Source organism: Castor canadensis, chromosome 16 (genome assembly GCF_047511655.1).
Source record: "Castor canadensis chromosome 16, mCasCan1.hap1v2, whole genome shotgun sequence".
NCBI lineage: Eukaryota > Metazoa > Chordata > Mammalia > Rodentia > Castoridae > Castor > Castor canadensis.
In genome coordinates this window covers 42269141-42292102 of record NC_133401.1, presented here as the reverse complement: position 1 = coordinate 42292102, position 22962 = coordinate 42269141, and the positions used below count along the sequence as shown (strand labels likewise).

The window sequence follows — 22962 nt, the reverse complement described above, 5'->3', positions numbered from 1 at the left end:
TAAGTTTCCCTGTCATTTCTTCCAGGGCAGAAGAGGAAAGAAACTAACGGGTATTGAGCACCTACTGTGTGCCAGGCCCAGGCCAGGTACTTTACATGATTTATTTCCTTCTGTCCTCACAACTCTGTGAAGTATGGTGTTATTCCCATTTCATAAATAAAGGAACTTGAGGTTCAAGAAATTGAATGATATTCCAAGGTCATACTGAAAATGGCAGAATAGGATTTGAACTCAAAACTGTATCTCCAAAGTTCATGCTCTTTTTCCATAAAAAACCTGTGCTGGGGTTATAGTAGTAGAGTGACAGCTTGTGCCTTTCTTGTGGCTACTTTTACCCAGGAAGCAGGTTCAATGGATAGGTTAGCCTTGCAGGGGTAAAGGGTTACTACCGTCAGCCAGCCTCATTGTCCTGTCCTTGACTCAGCTAGTACAACCAGAGAAGATTCTTCCAACTGGTTTATTCACCAACTGACTTTATGCTGTGAAACAGCAGTCTACCTGTTGGAAGGGCCACAGCCTGATTTGGAGTTTGGGAAAAATTCCAGGCTATTAAGGTGGAGTTGAATCAGCTCCTGAGAATTAACTGCTGCTCTGATTGCTTTCTCACCAGAGAATCAAAGTAACACATACATGTCTTCAGCATGGGAAGGGGGCTTGTTTAGCTGTGTTTTAAATTATGTTCTTAGTGTTGAACAGCTGATACATGAACCAGAAAGGCTTTAAGCATTTATTTATTCAATGAATGCCTTTTATATGCCAGGCCCTAGCCACACCTGGATTCCTGGGCATATGTAAATGACTAAGATCTACTTCATGCCCCCAAAGAATTCACATGCTATCAGACAGATAGAATGGGGACAAAGAATACGTCTGTTGCACAATATAATAGGTGCTATCCTAAAAGAATTAGTTCTCCTTAGCCTAGTTCGACAAAAGCTTCATTGACCTTAGACTTAGGTGATGGGTAGAAATTTGCTAAGAAATTATTGTTTCCCAGCACTCAGCACAAAAGGTGCTCTGAGGAACATTTGTTGAATGAGGCAATGAATAGATGAATGGAAGAGTGAGTTATAACTAGCCTGATGAGTTTTTCTAGGCTGGGGATTAATTTTCATATTTTCTCAAAGGGAATTTTAGCTGCTATTGTTATCCTCTGCCTGCCTTGGTGATAGGGAGGCTCTTGGAGATCAGGGCCTTGAGAGGAGAGTGCTCTTCTGGGTCATTTCAGAATAGAATTTGGAACCTATTGCAGAGCAGCTGGTTAGATACAGCACGTATCTTGGGGAAATCCTGTGCAAACATATACAAGCTCCTGGGACTGAAAGGAATCCTTTGGAGGAATGAGACCAGGTTGAGTGTTGGAAATTCAGTCCAGCTTCAGAGCAGTCCTTAGCATCTGCCTAGTCTAGTAACCATAGTTATCCCCTGACGCCAAACTGTGGACAGAAAGGCCAAGGTAAAATATTGAGTCATGCTCAAATAGCTGTCCAGATATGTCACAAACTATGTCATTGTTAGTAATCACTGTTGCCTAATACATACCCACTGTGTGACAGGCACCCCTAGAGACTGCATCTCTCAACATGGTCTCAGTACCCCTTTATATTCCTAAAAATTATTGAGGGCCCCAAAAAGTTTTTGTTGTTTGTCTTGATGCTATATATTGATATTACCAAGTTAATTATTGAAGCTGAGAAAGTATTAAAGTATTTAATTCTTTTTTCTTTTTTTTTTTTTTTTCTTTTCTTTTTTGGTGGGATTGGAGTTTGAACTCAGGGCTTCAAGCTTGCAAAGCAGTTACTTACTCTACTGCTTAAGCTACACCTCTCATCCATTTTACTCTGAGCTGGCCTTGATTCCTGGTCTCAGCTTCCCAAGTAGCTGGGATTATAGGTTTGAGCCACCCTCGCTCAGCTAGTCACTAATTCATTTAAGAGTAACATGATCTGGAGTGTAGCTTAGTGGAAGAGCCTTGCCCTAGCATGTAATAGGCCCTGTGTTCAATCTCCAGTACAAAAAAAAAGCTATCACATGTTAATATAAATAACAATTTTTAATTTAAAAATAACTTTTCCAAAACAAAAAAATTAGAATACTGGTCTTGTTTTCTTTCTTTCTTTCTTTCTTTCTTTCTTTCTTTCTTTCTTTCTTTCTTTCTTTCTTTCTTTCTTTCTTTCTTTCCTTCCTTCCTTTCTTCCTTTCCTTTCTTTCCTTTCTTCTTTCTTTTCTTTTTTTTTCTTTCCTTTGTGATACTGGGGCTTGAACTCAGGGCCTTCACCTTGAGGCACTCCACTAGTCCTATTTTTTTTTATGAAGGGTTTTTTGAGATAGGGTCTCATGAACTATTTGCCTGGGCTGGCTTCAGACTTTGATCTTCCTGATCTCTGCCTCCTCAGTAGCTAGGATTACAGGTGTGACCCATCAGCGCCCAGCTTGTTTTCATTTTTGCAAACATCTTTTAATACAATCAAAATAGATTCTTATGTATTCTGTAGTCAACTGTTGTAATACGTTGTTTCAATTGCAGTAAGTGGAAAAAAAAATTAAACCTGACACAGATTTGTAGTTGAAAAAGGAGGAAGTGTTTTAGTAGCCTTTTCAAATAAGTGTAAATATTCTTCTCAGTATAGAAGCTGAAATCATTATAGACGAAGTCTTCACACTTATTTACATTAAAATTCATTGTCTATTCAGCACTTCGAATGGATCTTTCACCAATGTGTAGTATTTTAAAAATGTTTTCCTGTTTCATTTATAAATACCAAAAGGTAGCATTTGTTAATGTCACCACTGATTTCCTCAGAAAAGTCTTAGAAGCTGTCAAATTCATGGTGATGGATACAAGTTTTCCCAAATTCTGACTTTTGCTTGAAAGCTTGAAATTTTATCATTGGTCACAAGTACTCTCTCTTTTTTTTTTTTTCCCTGAAGTGACAAGTTTATTTTACTCATTTTTTTCAATTTTTGAAAAAAATGTTTGTCAGTACTCACATCTGAATAACAAGTCAGTTATTCCTTCAGGTAAAAATGGTGTTCGGTAAAAAAAGTCACTTTTCCTTTAATGTTCTCTCTGATGTTTATCCTGGAAAAACTAGATTGCCATAATTTAATGCTTCTCAGGCCAAGGCAGAAAAGTCTTGGGTCTGCTCAGGGAAGGGAGCAGAGACACTAGTTTTAATAGCTGCAGATGCCAGGTGCCAGCCCACTGGATTCTGAGAGTAGCTTTAGTCTAGCATACACCTGGCTCCTTCACTGCTCTGGGGATGTGTGTGCTACAACATGAATTCCCAGTGAGTAATCCTATTCTCTCAAGAGGTCCTAGTTTCACTGGGCTAGTGAAGCAGAATTATCTTGGAGTCTTTTTTGAGCAGGTTAAAAGTCAACAGAACCTCTAGAACTTTTCCTTCCTCTTCCTCCATCTTTTTCCTAAGGCTAGACCTATAACCCAGAGGCCCTGATTTTTTTTTTTTTTTTTTGACTACTGTGGTTTGAACTTGGCTTCACACTTGCTAGCCAGGTGCTCTTCCACTTGAGCCACACCTCTAGCCCAGACATTGAATCTAAGATGAGCAGGAATAATTAGTAGTTGGGGAAAGTTATAAGAATAAGTTCTACCAGCTTTTGAGATGAAGAAAAATGGCTGGGTGTTTCCTTTCATTTGCTGAACATTTACTAACTGTGTTCTTTGTGTAGCAATATTCTGCCAGGTGATTTAAAATACAGCTTGAGAACAGTGAGCTGAAAGCCTTAGTTGACTGACTTTTCAAGGCATAAGGAGTTAGGGGTCATGATTGCCAGAATTTGGAAGCTGGCAGGAGATTACAGTCATAAAGGGATCCTAAACCTAGAGCTTTTCTCTGCCAAAGCAAAAATTTGGAGGAACAGAGGTTGTTACTGACTGAATACAACATCTCCAGAATTTAGATTCTCACCACCCTCTGACAATTAAAGCAAAGATGAAAATGTCAGAGAGAAAGCCAGGTGTGGTTGTACATATCTGTAATCCAGCATTCAGGAGGCTGAGGCAGAAAGATCACAAGTTCAAGACCATCCGGAGCTACATAGTAAGAATCTGTGTCAAAAAAGAAAAGAGCGGGGCATGGGTAGCCCCTAATCCCAACAACGTGGGGCATAGCTAGGAGGATTACAGTTTGGAGCCAGCCCAGGCAAAAAATTAGTGAAACCCTATCTCAAAAGAACCAAGCCAGATGTGGTAGTACTCATTTGCAATCACAGATACTCAGAAGGTACAGGTAGGAGGATCTTGGTCCTAGGATAGCCAGGCAAAAGTGTGAGACCCTATCCAAAACACAAACTAAAAGCAAAAGGGACTAGTAGTATAGTTCAAGTGGTAGAGTACTTGCCTAGCAAGCATGGAGCCCTGAGTTTAATCCCCAGTACCACCAAAAAAAGAAAAGAAACTATCAGAAGAATTCCCTTCTCCACAGCACATTGTATCCAGAGGCAGCAGGGCCTAAGGTTTAATATATCAGTTTTGGGGATGACCCTCTGACTTACGTGGGCCTGAAAATAGGACATACATACCTGACTCAGGATGGTAGTTAAGCCTGTCTCCATGTAGGTTGTTAAGAACAAGATAGCCAAGGGGCCTAGATAATATAGATTGTCTTCTGCCTGGACCTCTTGAGCTTATAAGTACTTTGGATCTGTACTGTCACTTAGTCTTCTGGGCAATTTTATGCAATATAGATAATACCACTGCTTCAGTTGAAATTGGTTAGGTCTCCAAGTTCTATATTCATTCCCTTACCTGGGAAGATAGCCTGTTCTTTAGTGTGACTTCCGTTACTGGAGGGTAATTCATTTATTTTGTGTACCAGTTTGACTCTAGAGAGAGTCACATTATTTCCATTAACTGGGGGCACCTCACTGTAATCCCTAAAGAGTACGGTCTTCCACACTTGAAATTGGAAACATTTGGATGGAGGTCCAGGGTAGAGAGATGTGGTCCATTTTCTGTAGGAAGGAATAATTTTAAGCAGTGTCTTACCAACCTGCCTGCCGCTGTATTGCCATGGAGGTACCTCACAGATATGATTTAGTCAGTATGTGCCCAACTGAGCCTGTGCCCTCAGCTAGGCCCGGTGATGCACTGAGAAGAATCCAGACAGGAATCAGACCTGGCATCCGTGTCCGTAGAAGGGACAGAAGAGGAAGTAAATAAATTAACTAGAAGGCACAAATGCTGTGACCAAGGGACAGTGTGACCAAACACATTGTACTTGGGTATGGTGGAGGTATGCTGATGCCTAGAGAAGTTTGGGTTTATGGTGAGTCTTTAAACCCTGCCCAGGTACTTACTGAGAAGCAGAGGATCTACTTTACCAAATACAGAGGTATGGAAGTACAGAGTATTTGGGCAAATGACCTTGGGCATTTGACTTCATGATGTTGAGGATAGAGAATAAAATATCTAGTAAGTCTTGGGACTTGAAGTGTGGCTCAAGTGGTAGAGTACCTGCCTAGCAAGCATTTTAAAGCCCTGAGTTCAAACCACAGTAGTGTCAAAACAAACAAACAAAACCCTACAACAAAACAAAACACTGTGTAAAGTCACCTTGCATTCATTGCCTATGAAAGATTCTTGCACTCATAAAATACAACAACCATTTATTGTTTCTCTTTGCTCCTGTCATGCTAATAATTATTGCCTTGTGTTAAGCAAAGTATTATGTGCCTAGCCCTGGACTGAGTGCTTTATTGTATTTAGTTCTCAGTGGATCCTACAGATTAGAACTTAATTCCATTTCACAGATGAGTAAACAGAAAGGGTAAGTAGAACTTAATCAGTATCAATCAGATGGTGAATGATGCTGGCCCAGAATTAATGCCAAAGCAATGTTTCCACTGCACTACAGTGCTTCCCACAAGTACTTTGACACTAAGTATCATCATATTGATCACACAGTTAACTTACTAGAATTGTGTATTTGGTGTTTGGTTTTTTTTTCCTTCCTTTCTTTGACTTCATGCTAGGCAGGCACTTTATCACTTGAACTGTGCCCTCAGCCCTTCTTGCTTTAGTTATTTTCCTAATAGGGTCTCAATTTTTTGCCCAGGGCTGGTCTTAGACCACAGTCCTCCTACCTATGCCTCCCAGCAACTGGAACCACAGATGCATGTCAGTATATCTGGCTTTTTGTTTGAAATTGAGGGGGAGCAGGGATCTTGTTAACTTTTTTGCCTAGAATGACCTCAGACTACTATCCTTCTGATCTCTACCTCCTATATCTTTGAATAGTGCATTTGAATTCTTGCTCATATCTATAAAACCATATACATTAAAAATTTCAAATGTGCAAGGCCCTTGGTTCAATCCCCCAGCACCACCCAAAAAAAATAGTTTTAAGAATAATTTTACTCATACAAGATAATCATTCTATGTAGTGACTTTGGAACCTAACACTCAAGTGAAATAAAACTACTATGTTAAAATTCCTGTCCTGGAGTTTGCCTTGATACTATCACTATCATTACAGGGAATGAGACTCACAGATTGGCCTTTCCTTCTCCATCAAGAGTTACTATTGCACTATACAGCTATGGAAAGTTTCCTGAATACAGTTCTCAAAAAGTTCTCCTTTGTCTTAAATTTCTGTGAATGTCATCCTTCCCCATCAACCTTCCACCCTTTTGTCAGATACTCACCAAGGATGGATTCCTTTTGCAATTAACATTAAGTAACTGCCTTTCTCATTGAGATCTTCCATTAGGCAGTATCTTTTATGAATTCCACTTGTAAAATTTTTATCTCTCTGGTACTCTTTTTTTTTCCAACCACTTTGGTTCCTTTCTTTTTGAGAAACAGGGATCCAGGTCAGTGTAATTGTTACATTGCATATTTAAGGATAGCCTGATGCCAACTCATTGTGAGAAGTAAATTTCACATGAAATAGATTATGGCACCCTCTGCAACATATTACCTAGTGGAAAGTAAGTTTGGAAGATGGTTAAGTTACCTGTTATTGCGGGACAAACCAAAGAACCAATGTCTTAAAACACCACCATTCACTATTTCTTCTGAGTTCGCTGCCTGATTGTTTCTGCTGATCTGGGCAGACCTGTCTGATCTCACCTGAGCTTGCTCACCACCTCTGATCAGTTGGCAGATTAGCTGGGAAAGATTCCATTTTCTGCATGTATCTCTCACATCTCTGGCAGCCAGCCTGGTCACACCCTCATGGCATGGCAGAGGCACAAGAGTGAGCAAGCCTAGCCATGCAGGGAAACAAGGAGAAGTACATATGCACTGTTCAAGCTTATGCCTGCAGCATATCTACTAAATCCTATTGGCCAGAGAAAGTGACGTGGCTAGTGTTAGAGGGAGGTACTACAGAGTTGCAGGATAAGCCATTAATTTGAGAGCATTAAAAGCAATTTGTCTCCAATCAGGACCCCTCAATGCGAAAGAAAATCTTAGACTTATATTACTGAGTCAAATTTGTCCTTGAAGGGTCATAACAGGCCAAGTAATGACTGTATTGGCTATTCTAGAGCATGCACAGAGCTAGGCACTTTACCTGCTTTTGCAGCAATCCTCATAACAACTCTGTAAGGTAGGTAAGAATCAGAGCTCAGGGAAGTTAAATAATTTGCTCAAGGTCATCTGGCTATATGTGGTCAGGCAGAGAGTAGAATGCACATCTGTCTGACCCCAAAGTACAGGTTCTTTTCGTCATCCTCACTGCCTCTCAAAAGAACCAGAGACAGACTTACCTCGTTACCTACAAAATTTTCGAGTTGATGCTTTTTTACTAGTTCTCCAAACCCTTTCTCTAAAATGTTGCTGTTATTCTAAAATAATTACACAGCTCTCCAGAAAACCCACAAATTCTCCCAAACTCTCCATTGACTTAAAGCATACTTTCCTTCCAGATGGGGATTGTCTGTAATGTTGCACAGACAGCCCAAGAATTGTGGCCCTTTGCAGGCATGTCAAAGAGGAAGAAGGGCCATCTTTTCTTGATCCTTTGTGATTTGTGTACATCTGGGCATTAGGACATTTGAGCATGAGCTTTGGAGTCAGACTTTACAGGGGTTCAACCACTCACTAGCTCTATAACCTTGAGCAACTCATTTAGCGTCTTGAAATCTGTTTCTTCATCTAAGAAGCAGGGGAGGGGGGAGTAAGAACACCTTGTTTGCAGAGCTGTTACAAGGACTAAAACTAAATTATGTTTATAAAGTGCCTAACCCAGTGTCTGGCATGTAATAAGTGGTGTTACTAATACTGTTAGCATCCTTTTTAAGGAGAGCCTTTCCCCTCCTGGGAAATCTGTGTCTGTCTGTTGGACAGGTACCCCCCACCTCCAGCCAGTCTGTGCAGACTTGCTGCTTGCTGTGTCATCGAGAACGAAAAGGCTGGGAAGAAGGCCCTTCACAGAATGGACTGGTATTGCAGGGTGAGAAGCTGCCCCCTGACTTCATGCCAAAGCTGGTCAAGAATCTCCTAGGTGAGATGCCTCTATGGGTCTGCCAGAGTTGTCGAAAGAGCATGGAGGAAGATGAAAGGCAGACTGGTCGAGAACATGCAGTGGCGGTAGGTAACCACTGATGATGGGTCTCTGGATGCAGGACTGCCACCTCCCTAAAGAAGTCAGGCTGGCTGTTCCTTCCCTGTCCTTCCAAGTGGCTGTCCTTGGACTGCCCCCATGCCTAGGCACTGAGAGACTGCTGGGCTGCACTAACACATCCTTTGGAGCTTGGGTTCAGATTTTGGGGAAGAAGAGATAGGTTTCAGCCAGCCCACAAACCCCTTGGCACAAGATGAGGGCCTACTCATGGGTACTGATAGATCAAGATCCTGCCCCCTTGTGTGACCCTGATGCCTTCAGTTCTGTTGCAGTTTGAAAGGCAGCCAGTATCACATGCAGGGCAAAGGTCAGTTTGAGGGTCTGAAATATACCTCAGTCAGAAAGCATCCAAGATAAGTGCCATCCCATGAGTTGTGGTGGCCAGACTTTGCTTGTTTCTCATTCCTCTGCAGACCCTCTCTTTTACCAACATCAGTTCAGCTTCAAGACTCCTGACTTAAAGACCTTTCCTCTTGTTGGCAGCCCTTCCCATTCCTTAAAGGCCCACATTCAGTCAGGCTCTGCCCTGGCAGAGGCTCTTTCCACATGTCCACGTCACTGGGAGCACCTCAGCCCCCTCCCAGCACAGGCCTGGCTTTTGCTGTACTTCGGCTTGAATTGTGCTGATTGTGTTTTGGCCATGGCTGAGGGGCCTGAGGAGAGTGGGCACCTTTGGGATACACTGAGGCAGCAAAGGGTCAGCTCACTGTTTAACCATGAGCCTTTTTCTTCCCCTTTTCCAGATCTCCTTGTCACACACTTCCTGCAAATCACAGTCTTGTGGGGGTGATTCTCACTCCTCCTCGTCGTCCTCTTCATCATCTTCATCTTCATCTTCCTCTTCCTCCTGCCATGGGAACTCAGGGGACTGGGATCCCAGCTCATTCCTGTCGGCACATAAGCTCTCAGGCCTCTGGAACTCCCCACACTCCAGTGGGACCATGCCAGGCAGCTCGCTCGGGAGTCCACCTGCCATCCCTGGTGAGTCTCCAGGCTCAGGAGAGAGACAGGTCCCCTTAATGGCAACTGTACATTTTTTTTTCAAACTAGTGTTTGAACTCAGGGCCTACACCTTGAGCCACTCCACCAGCCCTTTTATATGAAAGGTTTTTTCAAGATAGGGTCTCCCGAACTATTTGTCTATGCTGGCTTCGGACCTCAATCCTCCTGATCTCTGCCTCCTGAGTAGCTAGGATTATAGACATTAGCCACCAGTGCCCAGTTGACAAATGTGTTTTCTTCTCCACTTTTTCCACTTTGATTATTAAAATAAGTAAATGTGGAGCTGTTCTGATAGCTGCAGGGGCAACCTAGACATTGACTATCTCTGGAATGCTTCTGTAGGACTCTGAAGTTAAAAAATAATTACCACTAGAGAAAAGTTGTCTCCAAAGCTGTTGTTGGCTCTGATGGCTATTCACATAGGACCCAGGAAGGGACCTGGTACATACTGTCTTGAGAAGCAAGTAGAGTGGAAGGGCCTTTAGAGAAGTAGGACTTAAGTGGCTAACACCTGCGTTACAGCATCACAGATGACCTGAGTCCCCTCAGCTTCCCTCAGTCCCATTTTCTCCATCTGAAGGACAGATGTAAAGCACTGTACTTAACTTCCACAAGCAATCAGCAGTGCAAGCTGCCATGCTTATTAGCCAATTAGCAGCTATAGAAGCCTTTTTAGACTCTGGACTAATGCTCAGAGACCCAAAGGAAAACCCCTGAGTTACTGATTTATTATATAAATATGATTTACTGTCATACTTCTAAATGTGGGGGCAGAGCTCTTTAAAATAGTGATGTCCCCAGAACTATGTGAGTTGAGCATATAAGTAATTCTGGCTATTGTGATCCATGAACCAGAGAGAGTCATCAGAATTTTGCTACTTCTTCTCTGAAATCTGAGGCCTCCTGAGAGTCAGGCATCCTCTGGCTGCTCAGATCCATGTAGTCTAGAAGCAGAGCCTCAGCCTGCTTTAGCTCCTGTCCCTGGCCTTAGGATGGCCTGTGAACAAGCAGGTCCTAGAGAGACCCAGAAAACAGAACATACATCTGCTGTTTGTGCCTTAGCAGAGGCATGTGGCCCTCCATGGGGCCAGAATTCCAATGCCTTCTCTGTTGAACCTGAGCTTCTTGAGCCTGTCCAGTTGAGCTCCTGCCCACACAGAATCCTCTCCAGTTCCAGGATCCCCTGTGCTGTGTCCTCTGGTTACAGTAGGCTAGACACTGTGACAGAGAGCCTGTGGGCTTCCTTTCCAGATCTGACTCCTTTCTTTCCCCTCCACCCACAGGTGAGGCTTTCCCCGTCTCGGAGCACCACCAGCACTCAGACCTCACTGCTCCTCCTAATAGCCCCACTGGCCACCACCCCCAGCCAGCATCTCTGATCCCCTCTCACCCTGGCTCTTTTAGCTCACCACCCCACCCACACCTGCTGCCCACCACCCCAGCAGCACCTTTCCCTGCCCAGGCTTCAGAGTGCCCTATGGCTGTTGCTGCTGCTCCCCACACGCCAGGGCCATGTCAGAGCCCCCACCTGCCCTCCACCAGCATGCCACTCCTGAAGATGCCTCCACCATTCTCGGGATGCAGCCACCCGTGCAGTGGGCACTGCAGTGGGCACTGTAGTGGGCCTCTTCTCCCACCAGCAGGCCCTCAGCCACTCCCTGGCACTCACAGGTAAGTGAGTGAGTGGCATGAAGGCGCTACTCCCTGCTCACTGGAACTTAGGAGTTTTTGGAAAACTCCACCAAGAGTACCTTTGGAATGGAAATTAAAAAGGTAGATTGGGCTGGAGATGTAGCTCAGTGGTAGAGCACAAATTTAGCATGTGCCAGGCACAACAACAAAAATTAATGGTAGGTTAAGTTTTTTCATTGTTTTCCCAATTATAAATCTTTTCTTTTAAAAATTTGGAACAATTCAAAAGTGTATGAAGAAGAAAATAATGTCCTCACAACCTAAAGATAAATGTCTAACTTTGATTGTTTTCTTGAGGATGTTTCTGTGTATAAATAGTTCAATCTATATTTTGATGTATTTTTTGGTGCAATTCTTCCCCCCTCCCGCCCCTGCAAGCACTGGGGTTTGAACTCAGGGCTTCATGCTTGCTAGGCAGGTGCTCTTACCACTTGAGCCACTCCACTAGCTCTTTCTTTATGACGGGTTTTTTTTCGAGATAGGGTCTTGCAAAGATTTGCCCAGGCTGGCTTTGAACCAAGATCCTCCTGATATCTGCCTCCTGAGTAGCTAGGATTACTGTCCTGAGCCACTGACTCCTGGCTCTTCTTTTTTTTAAAAAAAAACAAAAACAAAAACAGGGTCTTCCCATGAAGGCTAAGCTGGCCTTGAACTCATGATCCCCCTACCTCAGTCTCCCAAGTGCTGGGATTATAAGTATTACCTAACATACTTGCCACATGTAGCAATTCTTTTTTAAATACATCATGATTATTTCCCAAGCTAAAAATTTCTCTTAATTTTTTTTTTTGGGGGGGGTTTGAGCTCAGGGCCTCACACTTGCTAGACAGGTGCTCTACAACCTAAGCCATTCACCAGCCCTTTTTTGTGTTGGGTATTTTCAACATAGGGTTTCTCAAACTTTTTCCCTGGGCTGATTTCAAACCTTGATCCTTCTCATCTCTGCCTCCAAGTAGCTAGAATTACAGGCAGTAGCCACCAGCGCCTGGCTCAAAAAATACTTTTAAATGGTCATATAACACCTTATTACATAGCTCTAGCATAATTTATATTATATTCTCCTATTCCTAGACATTTAGGCATTTCCAGATTTTTAGTTAAGAGAAATAACTCTGAAGTAAGCATCCTAAATCCTAAGTTTACATGGGGAGATAGGTCTTTTTAGGACATTCCTAGAAAGTAACTCTGTGTGCTAAGAAGGGTTGTATTAGAATATATTGGAAGCAAATTTTTTAGAGAAGGTAGATTATATTTTTATATTATGAGTTGGATCTGGGTTTATTATGCATCTATATTTTTCCTTTCTGAAGCCCTGTTGCCCTACTTCTACTTCTCTTGGCAGTTTTTTTTCTCTCACATCTTTCACATGGCATTGATGGCATCTGTACAGATTTGCATCTTCCAGTTTTCTCTTAACATTACCTTATCATTTTGCTTCCCATGTGGAGTTCTTAGCCCTCAGCCTTGGAGACTGGAGAATATTAACTGTAGTTCACTTCACTGTTCCAGTTGCTGAACACTTAGGTCATTCCACCATTTTAACCTTATAAATAATGTCTCTAAAAATGTCTTGGCCAAAGCTTTCTCCCTCTTTTGGATTTTTCTTCTTGGAATAGACTCCTCAGAATGAAAGAGGTCTCAAAGAGTACTGGGGTTTTTTATCATTGTTGCTTTGAGGGGTGTTCTTTACACACATTGAAAAGCTGCTTTCTGATGGGCATTGTGGCACATACCTGTAATCCCCGCACTTGGGAGGCAGAGGCAGGAAGATCACAAGTTTGAGGCCAACCTGGGCTACATAGAAAGGCCAAGGCCAGCCTGAGCTACACAGCGAAAAACAAGGGCTAGGGATATAGCTTAGTGATAGACCCTGCCTAGCATATGTCAGGTCTTGGGTTCATTCCCCAACACCACAAAAATGAGTGAATGGATGAATGAATGAAGAGTTACTTTCCAAAGGGCTCTCCAAATTGACATGACTACCAGTGCTCTCAGGAGCATTGGGTATTTTAATTTTCTTAAAAGCAATTTTGCTAATCTAATAGATGAAAAATGGTTGATTTGGAATAAACTTCTGTAAGCACCACTAATAATAATTCTTACTGCCTTCCTTTTTTTTTTTAAATCCTGCCATGTACTTATTGTCCTTTCCAGCAGCAGAGAGGGCTAGGTTGGCCTGCCCTGGAGCTGGGCCTCTACAGAGTTCTGGCCTTACTCTGACCTCCCCTGCCACCTGAGCCTTGGCCGCAGGTCCTGCAGCATTTTAGCTGCTGATGGCATAGCCTAGAGCTCTGGTTCTTCTCAGCTCAGGGACCTTTCACCTATGTCTCATGCTTCTCCTGGACAAATGCTCTATATAATACAAGCTGCTCTGAGTGCTTTCCAGAATCCAGAGGCAGAACAGTACAGTGGAAAGAGCATGAACTCTGCACACTGGGAGACACAGGGACTTGCATCCTGCCACCTGTTGGGCAGAGCAGTCAAGCACTCTGAGCCTTGGTTTCTACCATTGCAAAATGGGGAGAATAACATCTATTTTGCAGGACTTGGGAACGTTGGTAGAAATAACACGCTAGGTACAATGCTGGGCACAAGCTAGCTCTTACAGTGTGTGGCCCATGATATACGTTCCCTTTTTTCTTTTTTTGAGTTTTAAATTTGAATTATTATTTTTATTTTTGAAATGTTTAATTTGTTTGTTTATTTACTTATTTCTTTCGAGACAGGGTTAGTCCAGGCTGATCTTGAACTCTTAATCCTCCTGCCTCAGCTTTTGCATTCTGGGATTACCAGCACTGTGCCTGTGCCTGGCTCACATTTGTTTTTTCTCAGCTTGGTTAAGGAATCTCCACCCACTGGTACGGAGAACAGACTCCTAAGGTTATGAGGACTTTAGAAAGTAGAAGCAAACACTCTCCTCACTATTACCCGACAGTGTACCAGGGGAGCCATCAGCCTGCTGATGGGTTCAGACACCTACTTACTGAGCACTTGCTCTGTGTGTGCAAGATTGTCATGCTATGTACTGGGACCCAAAAATAGAAGTGGCACAGTCCCTACCCTTGGGAAGTGCACCATCTAGCTTAAGAGACAAATGGCAGGCAGGCATTATAGTACAGCATGATAAACAAGTATAGAGAGAAGTATCCACACAATGTCTTGAGAAGAGTGCGTGCGGTAGGTACAGTCAGAGGAGACACAGGGAAACCGTCCATAGGGACAGCCTTGATGGCCTTGGGGGACTGCAGGGGTGTTGGCCCTATTCTTATGAGAGGCATTAATGTGTCAGGTGAAGAACAGTTGAGATTGTGGGTGGGAGTTAGGATGCTTCCAGGATTCTGCTGTGGCCTCACCACCTATCCTTACCTCTGGGGCTCTCTCCCCTGCAGCAGGGACCCCGGGTGCAAAGGGCACAAGTTTGCACACAGCGGCCTGGCCTGCCAGCTGCCCCAGCCCTGCGAGGCAGATGAGGGCCTGGGTGAGGAAGAGGATAGCAGCTCTGAGCGAAGCTCCTGTACCTCGTCCTCCACCCACCAGAGAGATGGGAAGTTCTGTGACTGCTGCTACTGTGAGTTCTTCGGCCACAATGCGGTGAGTGAACCTCCCTGGGCCAGAGTGGGCTGGGGGCCAGCCAAGGCGAGCAAAGGAGCAGCACCTTGCTCTCCCCAGAGGCCTCACACTCACTGTAATAACCACTGCTCTGGGACTGTGAGTCCTCATCTGTGCTCGCTTGCTCAAGCCTCAGGGCGCGTTGTGAGGTTGGGGTTTTTTGACATTTTGCTGTCTTTGCTCTTCTCGTGGTTTCTCTTAAGATTGACTTTTTTTCTTTAGGCAAAAGGAAAGGAAGTGGCAGAGAGAAAGCTATGAGTCTGATGAGTATGTATACGTGTGTAATCCCAGAGAAGTGAACGCTTGTGCGTGATGAAGGCAGAGTGGAAGCAAAAAGGCTCTCAGTTCCCCAAGTGTGGCAGCCAGCCGAGGGACAGGCCGTGAGCACAGATGGCGCCAGGAAGGAGGCTCAGATCAGAGTACATGCTGTCTCTGGACAGGGGCAAAGCAGTTCAGAAGTCTCATAAGGTGAAGAGGAAAGGGCTGCTGGTTAGGGCAGAGCAGTTGAGGATAGGAGAAATAAAAGTAATCCAATGATTAGTCACCTTTGAGTTAGGCATTGTTATCCTCATTTTAGAGATGACAAAAATTGAGGCTCATGAACACTCAGTGACTTGCCCAAGGTCATACAGCTTCCAAGTGACAAAGGCCTGGCTCAAACCTGCTTCCCTGGCTCCCTAGTCCATGTTCTCCCAGCTGTGCCCTCTTCCCCTCCCAATCCCTTCACCTGCCACTGCCTCAGCTCAGAGCCTACTGAGGGTGAGGCCAGCTGGCCTTGGTGGCTGATGGTAGAGAGAACAGCTGTCTGGCTCTTCACCACATACTTGGTGCCAGAGGGTGGGAGTGCTATGGGCCTCCCAGGCCCAGGGTGTAATGTCAGCGCCTCCCCCTCCCCCAGCCACCCGCTGCCCCGACGAGTCGGAATTATACCGAGATCCGGGAGAAGCTCCGCTCGAGACTGACCAGGCGGAAAGAGGAACTGCCCATGAAGGGGGGCGCCCTGGGCGGGATCCCTGGGGAGCCCGCCGTGGACCACCGAGATGTGGATGAGCTGCTGGAATTCATCAACAGCACGGAGCCCAAAGTCCCCAACAGCGCCAGGGCCGCCAAGCGGGCCCGGCACAAGCTGAAAAAGAAGGTGGGTGTGGGGGGGAGCTCAGCTCTACCACCTCTCCTCCCTGAGGAACCCCTCACCCTAAGCCCCAAGATTTCTGGGGCTTGAATGGTGCTGGCTGCCTAAGGCCTTGGCATGGCTCACTGCTGTGGGAAGGTCTGGATGAATTTGGGAGGCATCAGGGTCAGGGAACCTGGGGGCAAGCGATTGGAGGAAAAAAAACTTGTCCTGGCCTCAAGCTGCTTGCTGGATTCCTCCAAGCCTAAGACTTGCTTCAGTTGGTCATTTACTCATTCAGCAAATACTTCTACAAATGCTGGGACCCAAAATGAGATGCAGCTAAGTTCTCATCTGGGAGAAGCTCAGTCCAGTGAGGAGACTGACACAAAACTGGACAAGCACATTAGTGTGTAACAAGTACCAGGATGAGGGACGTATCCCCTTCTTGCCAGGAAGTGGCTTTACAAGAAACTGACTTGTGAGCTGAGTCATGGGAAGTGAGGACAAATTCATGAGGGATGCCCTCCTGGCAGCAGGCACAGCACGCCCCACAGCAGCTTGACAAAGCCAAAACCGAAAACATCAGAAAGTTAGGACAGACAGTAGAGGTGAGGGAAGGCCTTAGGCCCTGCTGAAGATCAGCTTTGATGTTAGCCTCCAGGTGAGGGGACATCACTGGAGGGTTGTCATCAAAGAGTGTGCTTAGTCAGATCCGTATTCTGATTATAGTGTTATTTGGAAGGTAGATTGGAGGGTGAGGGCAGGAAAAGATGGGCCAAGGGAGAGATGGTTGAGGGTGGGTCTGCAACAGAAGAGTGATTTGCAGAGGCAGCAGAAGTGACAGGCCTTGGTGATCTGGTGGCAGGACAGAGAGATGGAGTCAGGGATGTCTCCCACATGGTAACCAGCAAGATGGTGGTGCCTTTCACTGAGCCGGCATGGCATTTGCAGAAGACCGGATGCAGTTGGGGCACGTTGACTCGGATGTTCCCATGAGACAACCAAGTGGAGATGGAGGTGCGGGACTAGGAGTTGCCAGTGCAGAGATATAATTGAAGCCATGGGAACGAACCAGTCCTTAGTGCTGAGGACTGAACTCAGGGAGTTATCCCCAGGCAGCTCTGCTGCTAGATGAGCCCCAGGGCTTGATGACTTGTCCCTGCAGCTTCATTACCTCTTCACCTGCTTACCCCCAACTGCGTCTGCACAGTGTCACACTCAGGAGCCCAGCATCTGAAGAGATTTGGGGTTGACAGCCAGCTAGTTCCAGTTTCTGGGTGGTCAAAACAGCGCTAGTGATCTGGAAGGCAGAAGTGATTCTCCATCTCTTTCCAGCCCAAAGGACAACCAGGATCCTTCTGCAGCCTGAAGTTGTGAGCCAAGGGACCCCACCACTGCCTTCAGAAAATGGTCTGCCCTTTCTTGCTCCCATCCAGATTTGCTGTCCACAGGTGTTCAGTGGTCTCTGGCATCTTAGAAGTCACTCTCTGTGATTCCCAGGCCTGGCATACTTTTTATAAACTTGTGCGCCCAGGGAACCCTTTCCCTTTACTGGTAATGCTGTCTGTCTTTTCTCATGAGAAGATGTCACTCTAGGCTCAGTTCAGACATTTCCAGTGAGGCACCCCAAGGAATTCTTTTACTATACTCTACCACACCTCGTATGTCTCTCTAGGCTGCCATTTGTCACACTCCTCTCTCATTCCAGAGTTCACTACACAGCCACTGTCTGCCAGGCCCAGCATAGAAGCCAGGGTACAGGTGAACCTGGCAACCTTCCCCTTCCAGATGTATAGTAAGGGGGCTGCAAGCAAGAACAGACATGCACAGGCAGTTATAGTGTCAGATTAAAGACAGTTGTCATCTGTTTTGATAGCAGTCTCCTCCCTGCAGCCCTTCCACCTGCTGGACTTAACTACAGTCTGGCTGTCTATCAAAACTCAGCTTCTCCAGCAGCCACCTAATGATGGCTGCTCATTCTCTCCCTCCTTAGGAGATGGATAAAGCCATCCCACATCTCACTTCCAGACCATGTACTAACCCCTGATCCATTGAAATTATACCTCTGACTCTGTCATCTACAACTTCCCAGCCACTACTTCATCTACTGAATACTATCACTTGCCCTTTTGTCTTCTTCCTAGGCCAATCTAGCATTCACTTCAATTGAGTAAGTATTGGTAAAAGAGCAAGCAAATTGATTCATAATTCAATCACAGTCTTATCAACACACTCCTTGTCCCATTGCCCTTTTGTCACACCTGCTTGAAAAAAATGCAGCCCTGGTAGCACATGACCAGGTCTATCTGTGGCACCCTGCTGGGTGATCTCCTACTTGCCTGAGCCCCAATGTTGCATAGCCAGCCTCCTGTAGCTCCCTAATCTTCCTGCTCCTTGTCACACCCATTCACTTGGCCCCTTTTTCAGACTCCCATTCTCCAACCTTGAGGCCCTTCCCAGTTCCCCTCCCTTGTTTTTTTTTCCTGTTTTAGTGAGGAAAAAGCCAGTGGACAGATATTCTACTGTAACCACCCCACCTATAAACTCACTTTCTTCCTTGTTATGAGAGAAGTTGCCACTTCCCTACTTCAGTCCACATAGCCCTTTCTTGCCTCCTCCACTTGCTCTGGAATTGCATTCTCTCCTCTGGTCCAGTTCCCATTGCATGTTCCTGTGCCTGCTTCTCTTTTCAAGAGCAGACAGCTTCTCTAGCCTTTTTTTTTGGTGGTAGTGGGATTTGAACTCAGGTGCTCTACCACTTGAGTCACTCTACCAGCCCACAGCCACAGTTCTTGAAAAAATGATCTCCACATTCACTATCTTCACTTCCTCCCTTGTCACCGGTCACTTGTTATAAAATCCAAATTATACTCCTGTTCCCATTGTATATGTCCACCAAGCAACCTTTGACATTATTTGTGTATGCATCTTTTGCTCCTCCATCCTCAACCAAACCAGGTCAGGGAAGGGGCAGTGGAAATGTCATCTATAGATTTCTCATCTGCCTCTCTGACCTCTTTCTGTCTCCTTTGTGAGCTCCTGTCCTCTATGTGGGCCTCCTTCTTGAGCATGTTTCCCTGGGAAAGAGAAGCCATCTAAAAACTATTTCCTCCCCGAACCTCATAGTATCCCACACTGTTTCTGGGCTCCTCTTCAGGAACATCCCTCAGCTACCTCAAACTCATCACATTCACAACTGAGCTTGATATCTTTCTCCAAAGAGACCTGCCTTTTCTTCTCTGTTGCCTGTCTGATCAGTGGCACCACCGTCTACCCTATTGCCTGACCAGAGCCCTGAGCACTATCCTTGGGGAGCATAACACAGTGACTAAGAGCAGCAAGCCTTGGAATTGGACGTCAGTTGGAAGCTCAGCTCTGCTCCACTTGCTGTATGACCTTGGGCAAATCACTTAACCTATAAGCCTCAGTTTCTTCATCCATAATATGAGAATAACAGGAACCTAAGTCATAGATTGTTGTGAGGATGTAATGGAGTGGCTCATGGAAAGGTTGAGCAGAGTGCCTGGCACATGGGAACACTTGGTCCATGGGGGATACTCTAGGAAGCCATAGTGGTTGACAATGTTTCCTGAACATACTTCATTCTCTCTTCCTACCTAACTTAAAGTCCTGTCCAAGGTACTTCCCCAACAGCTTCAAACCAGTCCACTTCTCTCTACCTGCTGCCTCTACTTTCAAAGCCTTCAGTGGCTGAACATTGCCTCAGGCTCAAACCCAGACTCTAGCATGGTCTACAGTGCTCTTCAGAGTCCAGGCTCTGCTTAGCTGCCAGCTTCATCTTTTAGCTGGTCCTTTATAACCTGCCTTCCCATCCCCAGCCTCCCCCCGCAAAAAAAAAAAAAAAAAAAGTCTAGGCTCCAGTTTTACTTTTGAATGACTTTTGTTCCCTAATGATGTGCTTTCCATTTCTCAGCCTTTGCACTCACTGTTCTTTCCATCTAGAAAGTGTGTGTCTCACTTTGTCCATGACAGGTCTACTCACCTTCCTCTGGGAAGCAACTCTCTGATACCCAGTCTGTGTTAGAAGCACCCTGTGCTTTTTTCCTATAACACTTGCACTGTCATTCTGAATTAAACAGTCCATTTGCATGTCTGTCTCCCCCAGCAGACTAAAGTCAATGAGACAGACATCATGTCACATGCCCTGCTGCACTCCCAGAGCCTAGCCTAGTGCCTCACATTCAATGGTCAATAAATGGTTGGCAAACAGAATTAAAAACCATGGGAACTTTTGAAGTGCATCCCTGGTATAAGTTACTAGTTGCATATTCTTCCCAGTTGAGCAAGATTCTTCATCTGTAAATTGAGGATCATGACACAGCAAGGACAGTAATAAGGATTAAATGAGACAGCTTATAGAAGGAAACAGGCTCATGGTATGTAGCAGATATGTGTTTCTGTGCTTTCTCCTTTACACACCGGTACTTTTTAGACTTTTTGGTTTAGCAGCTAAACCTTTTTCTGTGAATGATATCTTCTGTAGAACCTCAGTCTAAAACAACTAGAAGCAAAGCTGTATTGGTGCAGGGGAGGCCTCCCTGTGACCTTCATATCCCACACACAGCTGGAAACACTGCTGTAGGCCATCCTGCTACTCACCTGAGGTGCTACTTGGCACAGCCCCTCCTAGCCATCCTCAGAGCAATCAAGTGAGATAGAGGTGCTTTTTTCCCCTAAGTTACAAACTGAAAAATCAAAGTTCAAAGAGGATAAGTGATTTCTCCAAGGTCCCCAGGGGCAGCTGACCTTAGTCAGTCATGGAGCCATGGTTCAAAAGAGATGAGAGAATAAATGCCTGTCTGCTGCAGGGTCACCTCTAAGTTGACTCTGTGATAGTGGCAAGCCCTCTTTTCCTGTTTCTCCCTCCATTTCCAAGTAGACTGGAAATATGTGAGGTGATGGTACTCTACCACCATGAGCTTCCCAAGGGTTCTATTACCTGTCACCTCCTTCCAAAGGCCTTGTTGCCTGTTGGTGCCTTAGGGTTGGTCAGAGAGATGAGATGACTCACCCATAGGCTAAATTCCCATTCCCCTGATCTAGGTCTGTCAAAGTTGATTGGCCTCTCAGAACCTCCCAGTTCTCACCTGCATTCAGGGGCTGCTTTACTGTGAGGGTCAAGTGTGGTCATCAGTGGTATGTCATAGGGCACACTTTAGGTGTGAGCGCAGTCATGTTGAGTGAGAGCCTTTCTAAGGCAGGTGGTCCTCCTCAGTAGTACAGCATCAGGAGAGTACATGCCTTTGTAGTCTAATCTAGAGTGTATCATCTACCATGGCAGTCTCAGCCCCCACATCTTTCTTCCCAGAAGACTACATAGTCTGACTTTTCCTCTGCCATCTGCAGAATTGGAGAAACTGCCTCTCCAATAGCCAGGTTTCTGTCATGCATTCTCACTTTGGTCTTCACTCCAGAATTATTGTCCCCATTTTGCAGATAACTCCACTGGCACCCAACTGGGAGTAAATTGCTCAAGCACACACCAACTCAGGCCCAAGAGGCAGATTCTATCCCTTTGAGCTATAGCCTCCTTAGGCCCTAGAACTGATACAGGATCTGGATGAACAAGCTCTGAAAACCCCACCCTCTGGGGGCATGCCCATACCTCTACCCCCAGGATTGGTTATCTGTCTGCGTTTTACCTTCACTCTTGCTGGTTGGGGAGCAGGCCAATATCATATTAGTGGCAAAGCTAGGCCCTAGGCTGATGTGTCAGGTGTCGAGTTGTGCCTGGCAGTGACAGGTCCCTGCTGAAACTGCCTCTTGTATTGGCAGGAAAAAGAGAAGGCCCGGTTGGCAGCAGAAGCCCTGAAGCAGGCGAATCGTGTTTCTGTAAGCCAGGAGCCAAGGCCTGCCAGGGAGAGGCTCTTAGAGTGGCCTGACCGAGAGCTGGACCGGGTCAACAGCTTCCTGAGTAGCCGCCTCCAGGAGATCAAGAGCACTGTCAAGGACTCCCTTCGTGCCAGCTTCAGCGTGTGTGAGCTCAGCATGGACAGCAGTGGCTTCACTAAGGAGGGGACTGCAGAGCCCCAGGCCCAGACTCTAGCCCCTTCAGAGTTCAACAGCTCCTCGGAGCAACGGTCTGACATCAACCTTGATCTGTCCCCCTTGACTTTGGGCTCCCCACAGAACCACATGTTACAAGCTCCAGGTGAGCCAGCTCCACCGTGGGCAGAAATGAGAGGCCCCCACCCACCATGGACAGAGCTGAGGGCCCCCCCTCCTGGTATCATCCCTGAGAATGGCCTAGTGAGGAGACTCAACACCGTACCCAACCTGTCCCGAGTGATCTGGGTCAAGACACCCAAGCCAGGCAACTCTAACTCTGAGGAACCAAGTTCAAAGGATGTCCCCAGTTGCAAACAGGAACTATCTGAGCCTGTGGCCACAGGTGGGAAGCCAAGAAAGGGCAAGAGACAGGGCATTCAGGCCAAGAAGAATGAAGCAAGCCCAGCTTCCCGGCCCCCAGCCAGCCTAGAGGCTCCCAGTGCCAAGAGCCAGATGCCAGGTCCCAAGCAACCAGGCAAGGCCCCAGAACCTCCCAAAGTGGGCAGTGGTGCTGAGGCTGGAGATAGCAGCCGGGGGAGCCAACCAGGACCAGGATGGGCTGAGAAGGAGAAGGGCAACTCCTGGCGGAACTGGCCAGGGGAGGCCAAGGCACGACCTCTGGAGCAGGAGTCTGTACAACCTCCAGGCCCAGCAAGGCCACAGAGCTTGCCCCAGGGCAAGGGCAGGAGCCGCAGGAGCCGCAACAAGCAGGAGAAGTCAGCCTCCTCGTTGGGTGAGTGCACCAGGTGCCGAGTGGCTGACCCACCCCCACCCCAACCAGGCCATGGGGTGGAGGGTAGTCCTCGTGTGTGGGCAGTGCTGCCCCCAGAGCATGACCCCAGAGGCCTGACTGTGGTTACTGAGCCCTCCTGGCTGTGTCTT

At 46.0% G+C, this 22962-nt stretch overlaps 1 protein-coding gene across 4 annotated transcripts in view; it reads left to right on the top strand.

Annotated features, from left to right (window-relative positions):
• Nucleotides 1-22962, top strand: part of Fam193b (family with sequence similarity 193 member B) — a 33889-nt gene that overhangs the window by 6000 nt on the left and 4927 nt on the right. For 2 of the 4 annotated variants that reach the window (XM_020162755.2, XM_020162758.2), the window contains exons 2-7: nucleotides 8318-8560; nucleotides 9338-9575; nucleotides 10880-11267; nucleotides 14678-14879; nucleotides 15796-16035; nucleotides 21808-22813. In XM_020162755.2, coding sequence (XP_020018344.2) covers nucleotides 8318-8560; nucleotides 9338-9575; nucleotides 10880-11267; nucleotides 14678-14879; nucleotides 15796-16035; nucleotides 21808-22813 — 2317 coding nt within the window. Of the gene's footprint in view, nucleotides 1-8317; nucleotides 8561-9337; nucleotides 9576-10879; nucleotides 11268-14677; nucleotides 14880-15150; nucleotides 15366-15795; nucleotides 16036-21807; nucleotides 22814-22962 lie in introns of those variants that run through there. The other 2 variants (XM_020162756.2, XM_074058779.1) reach the window with 2 other exon arrangements.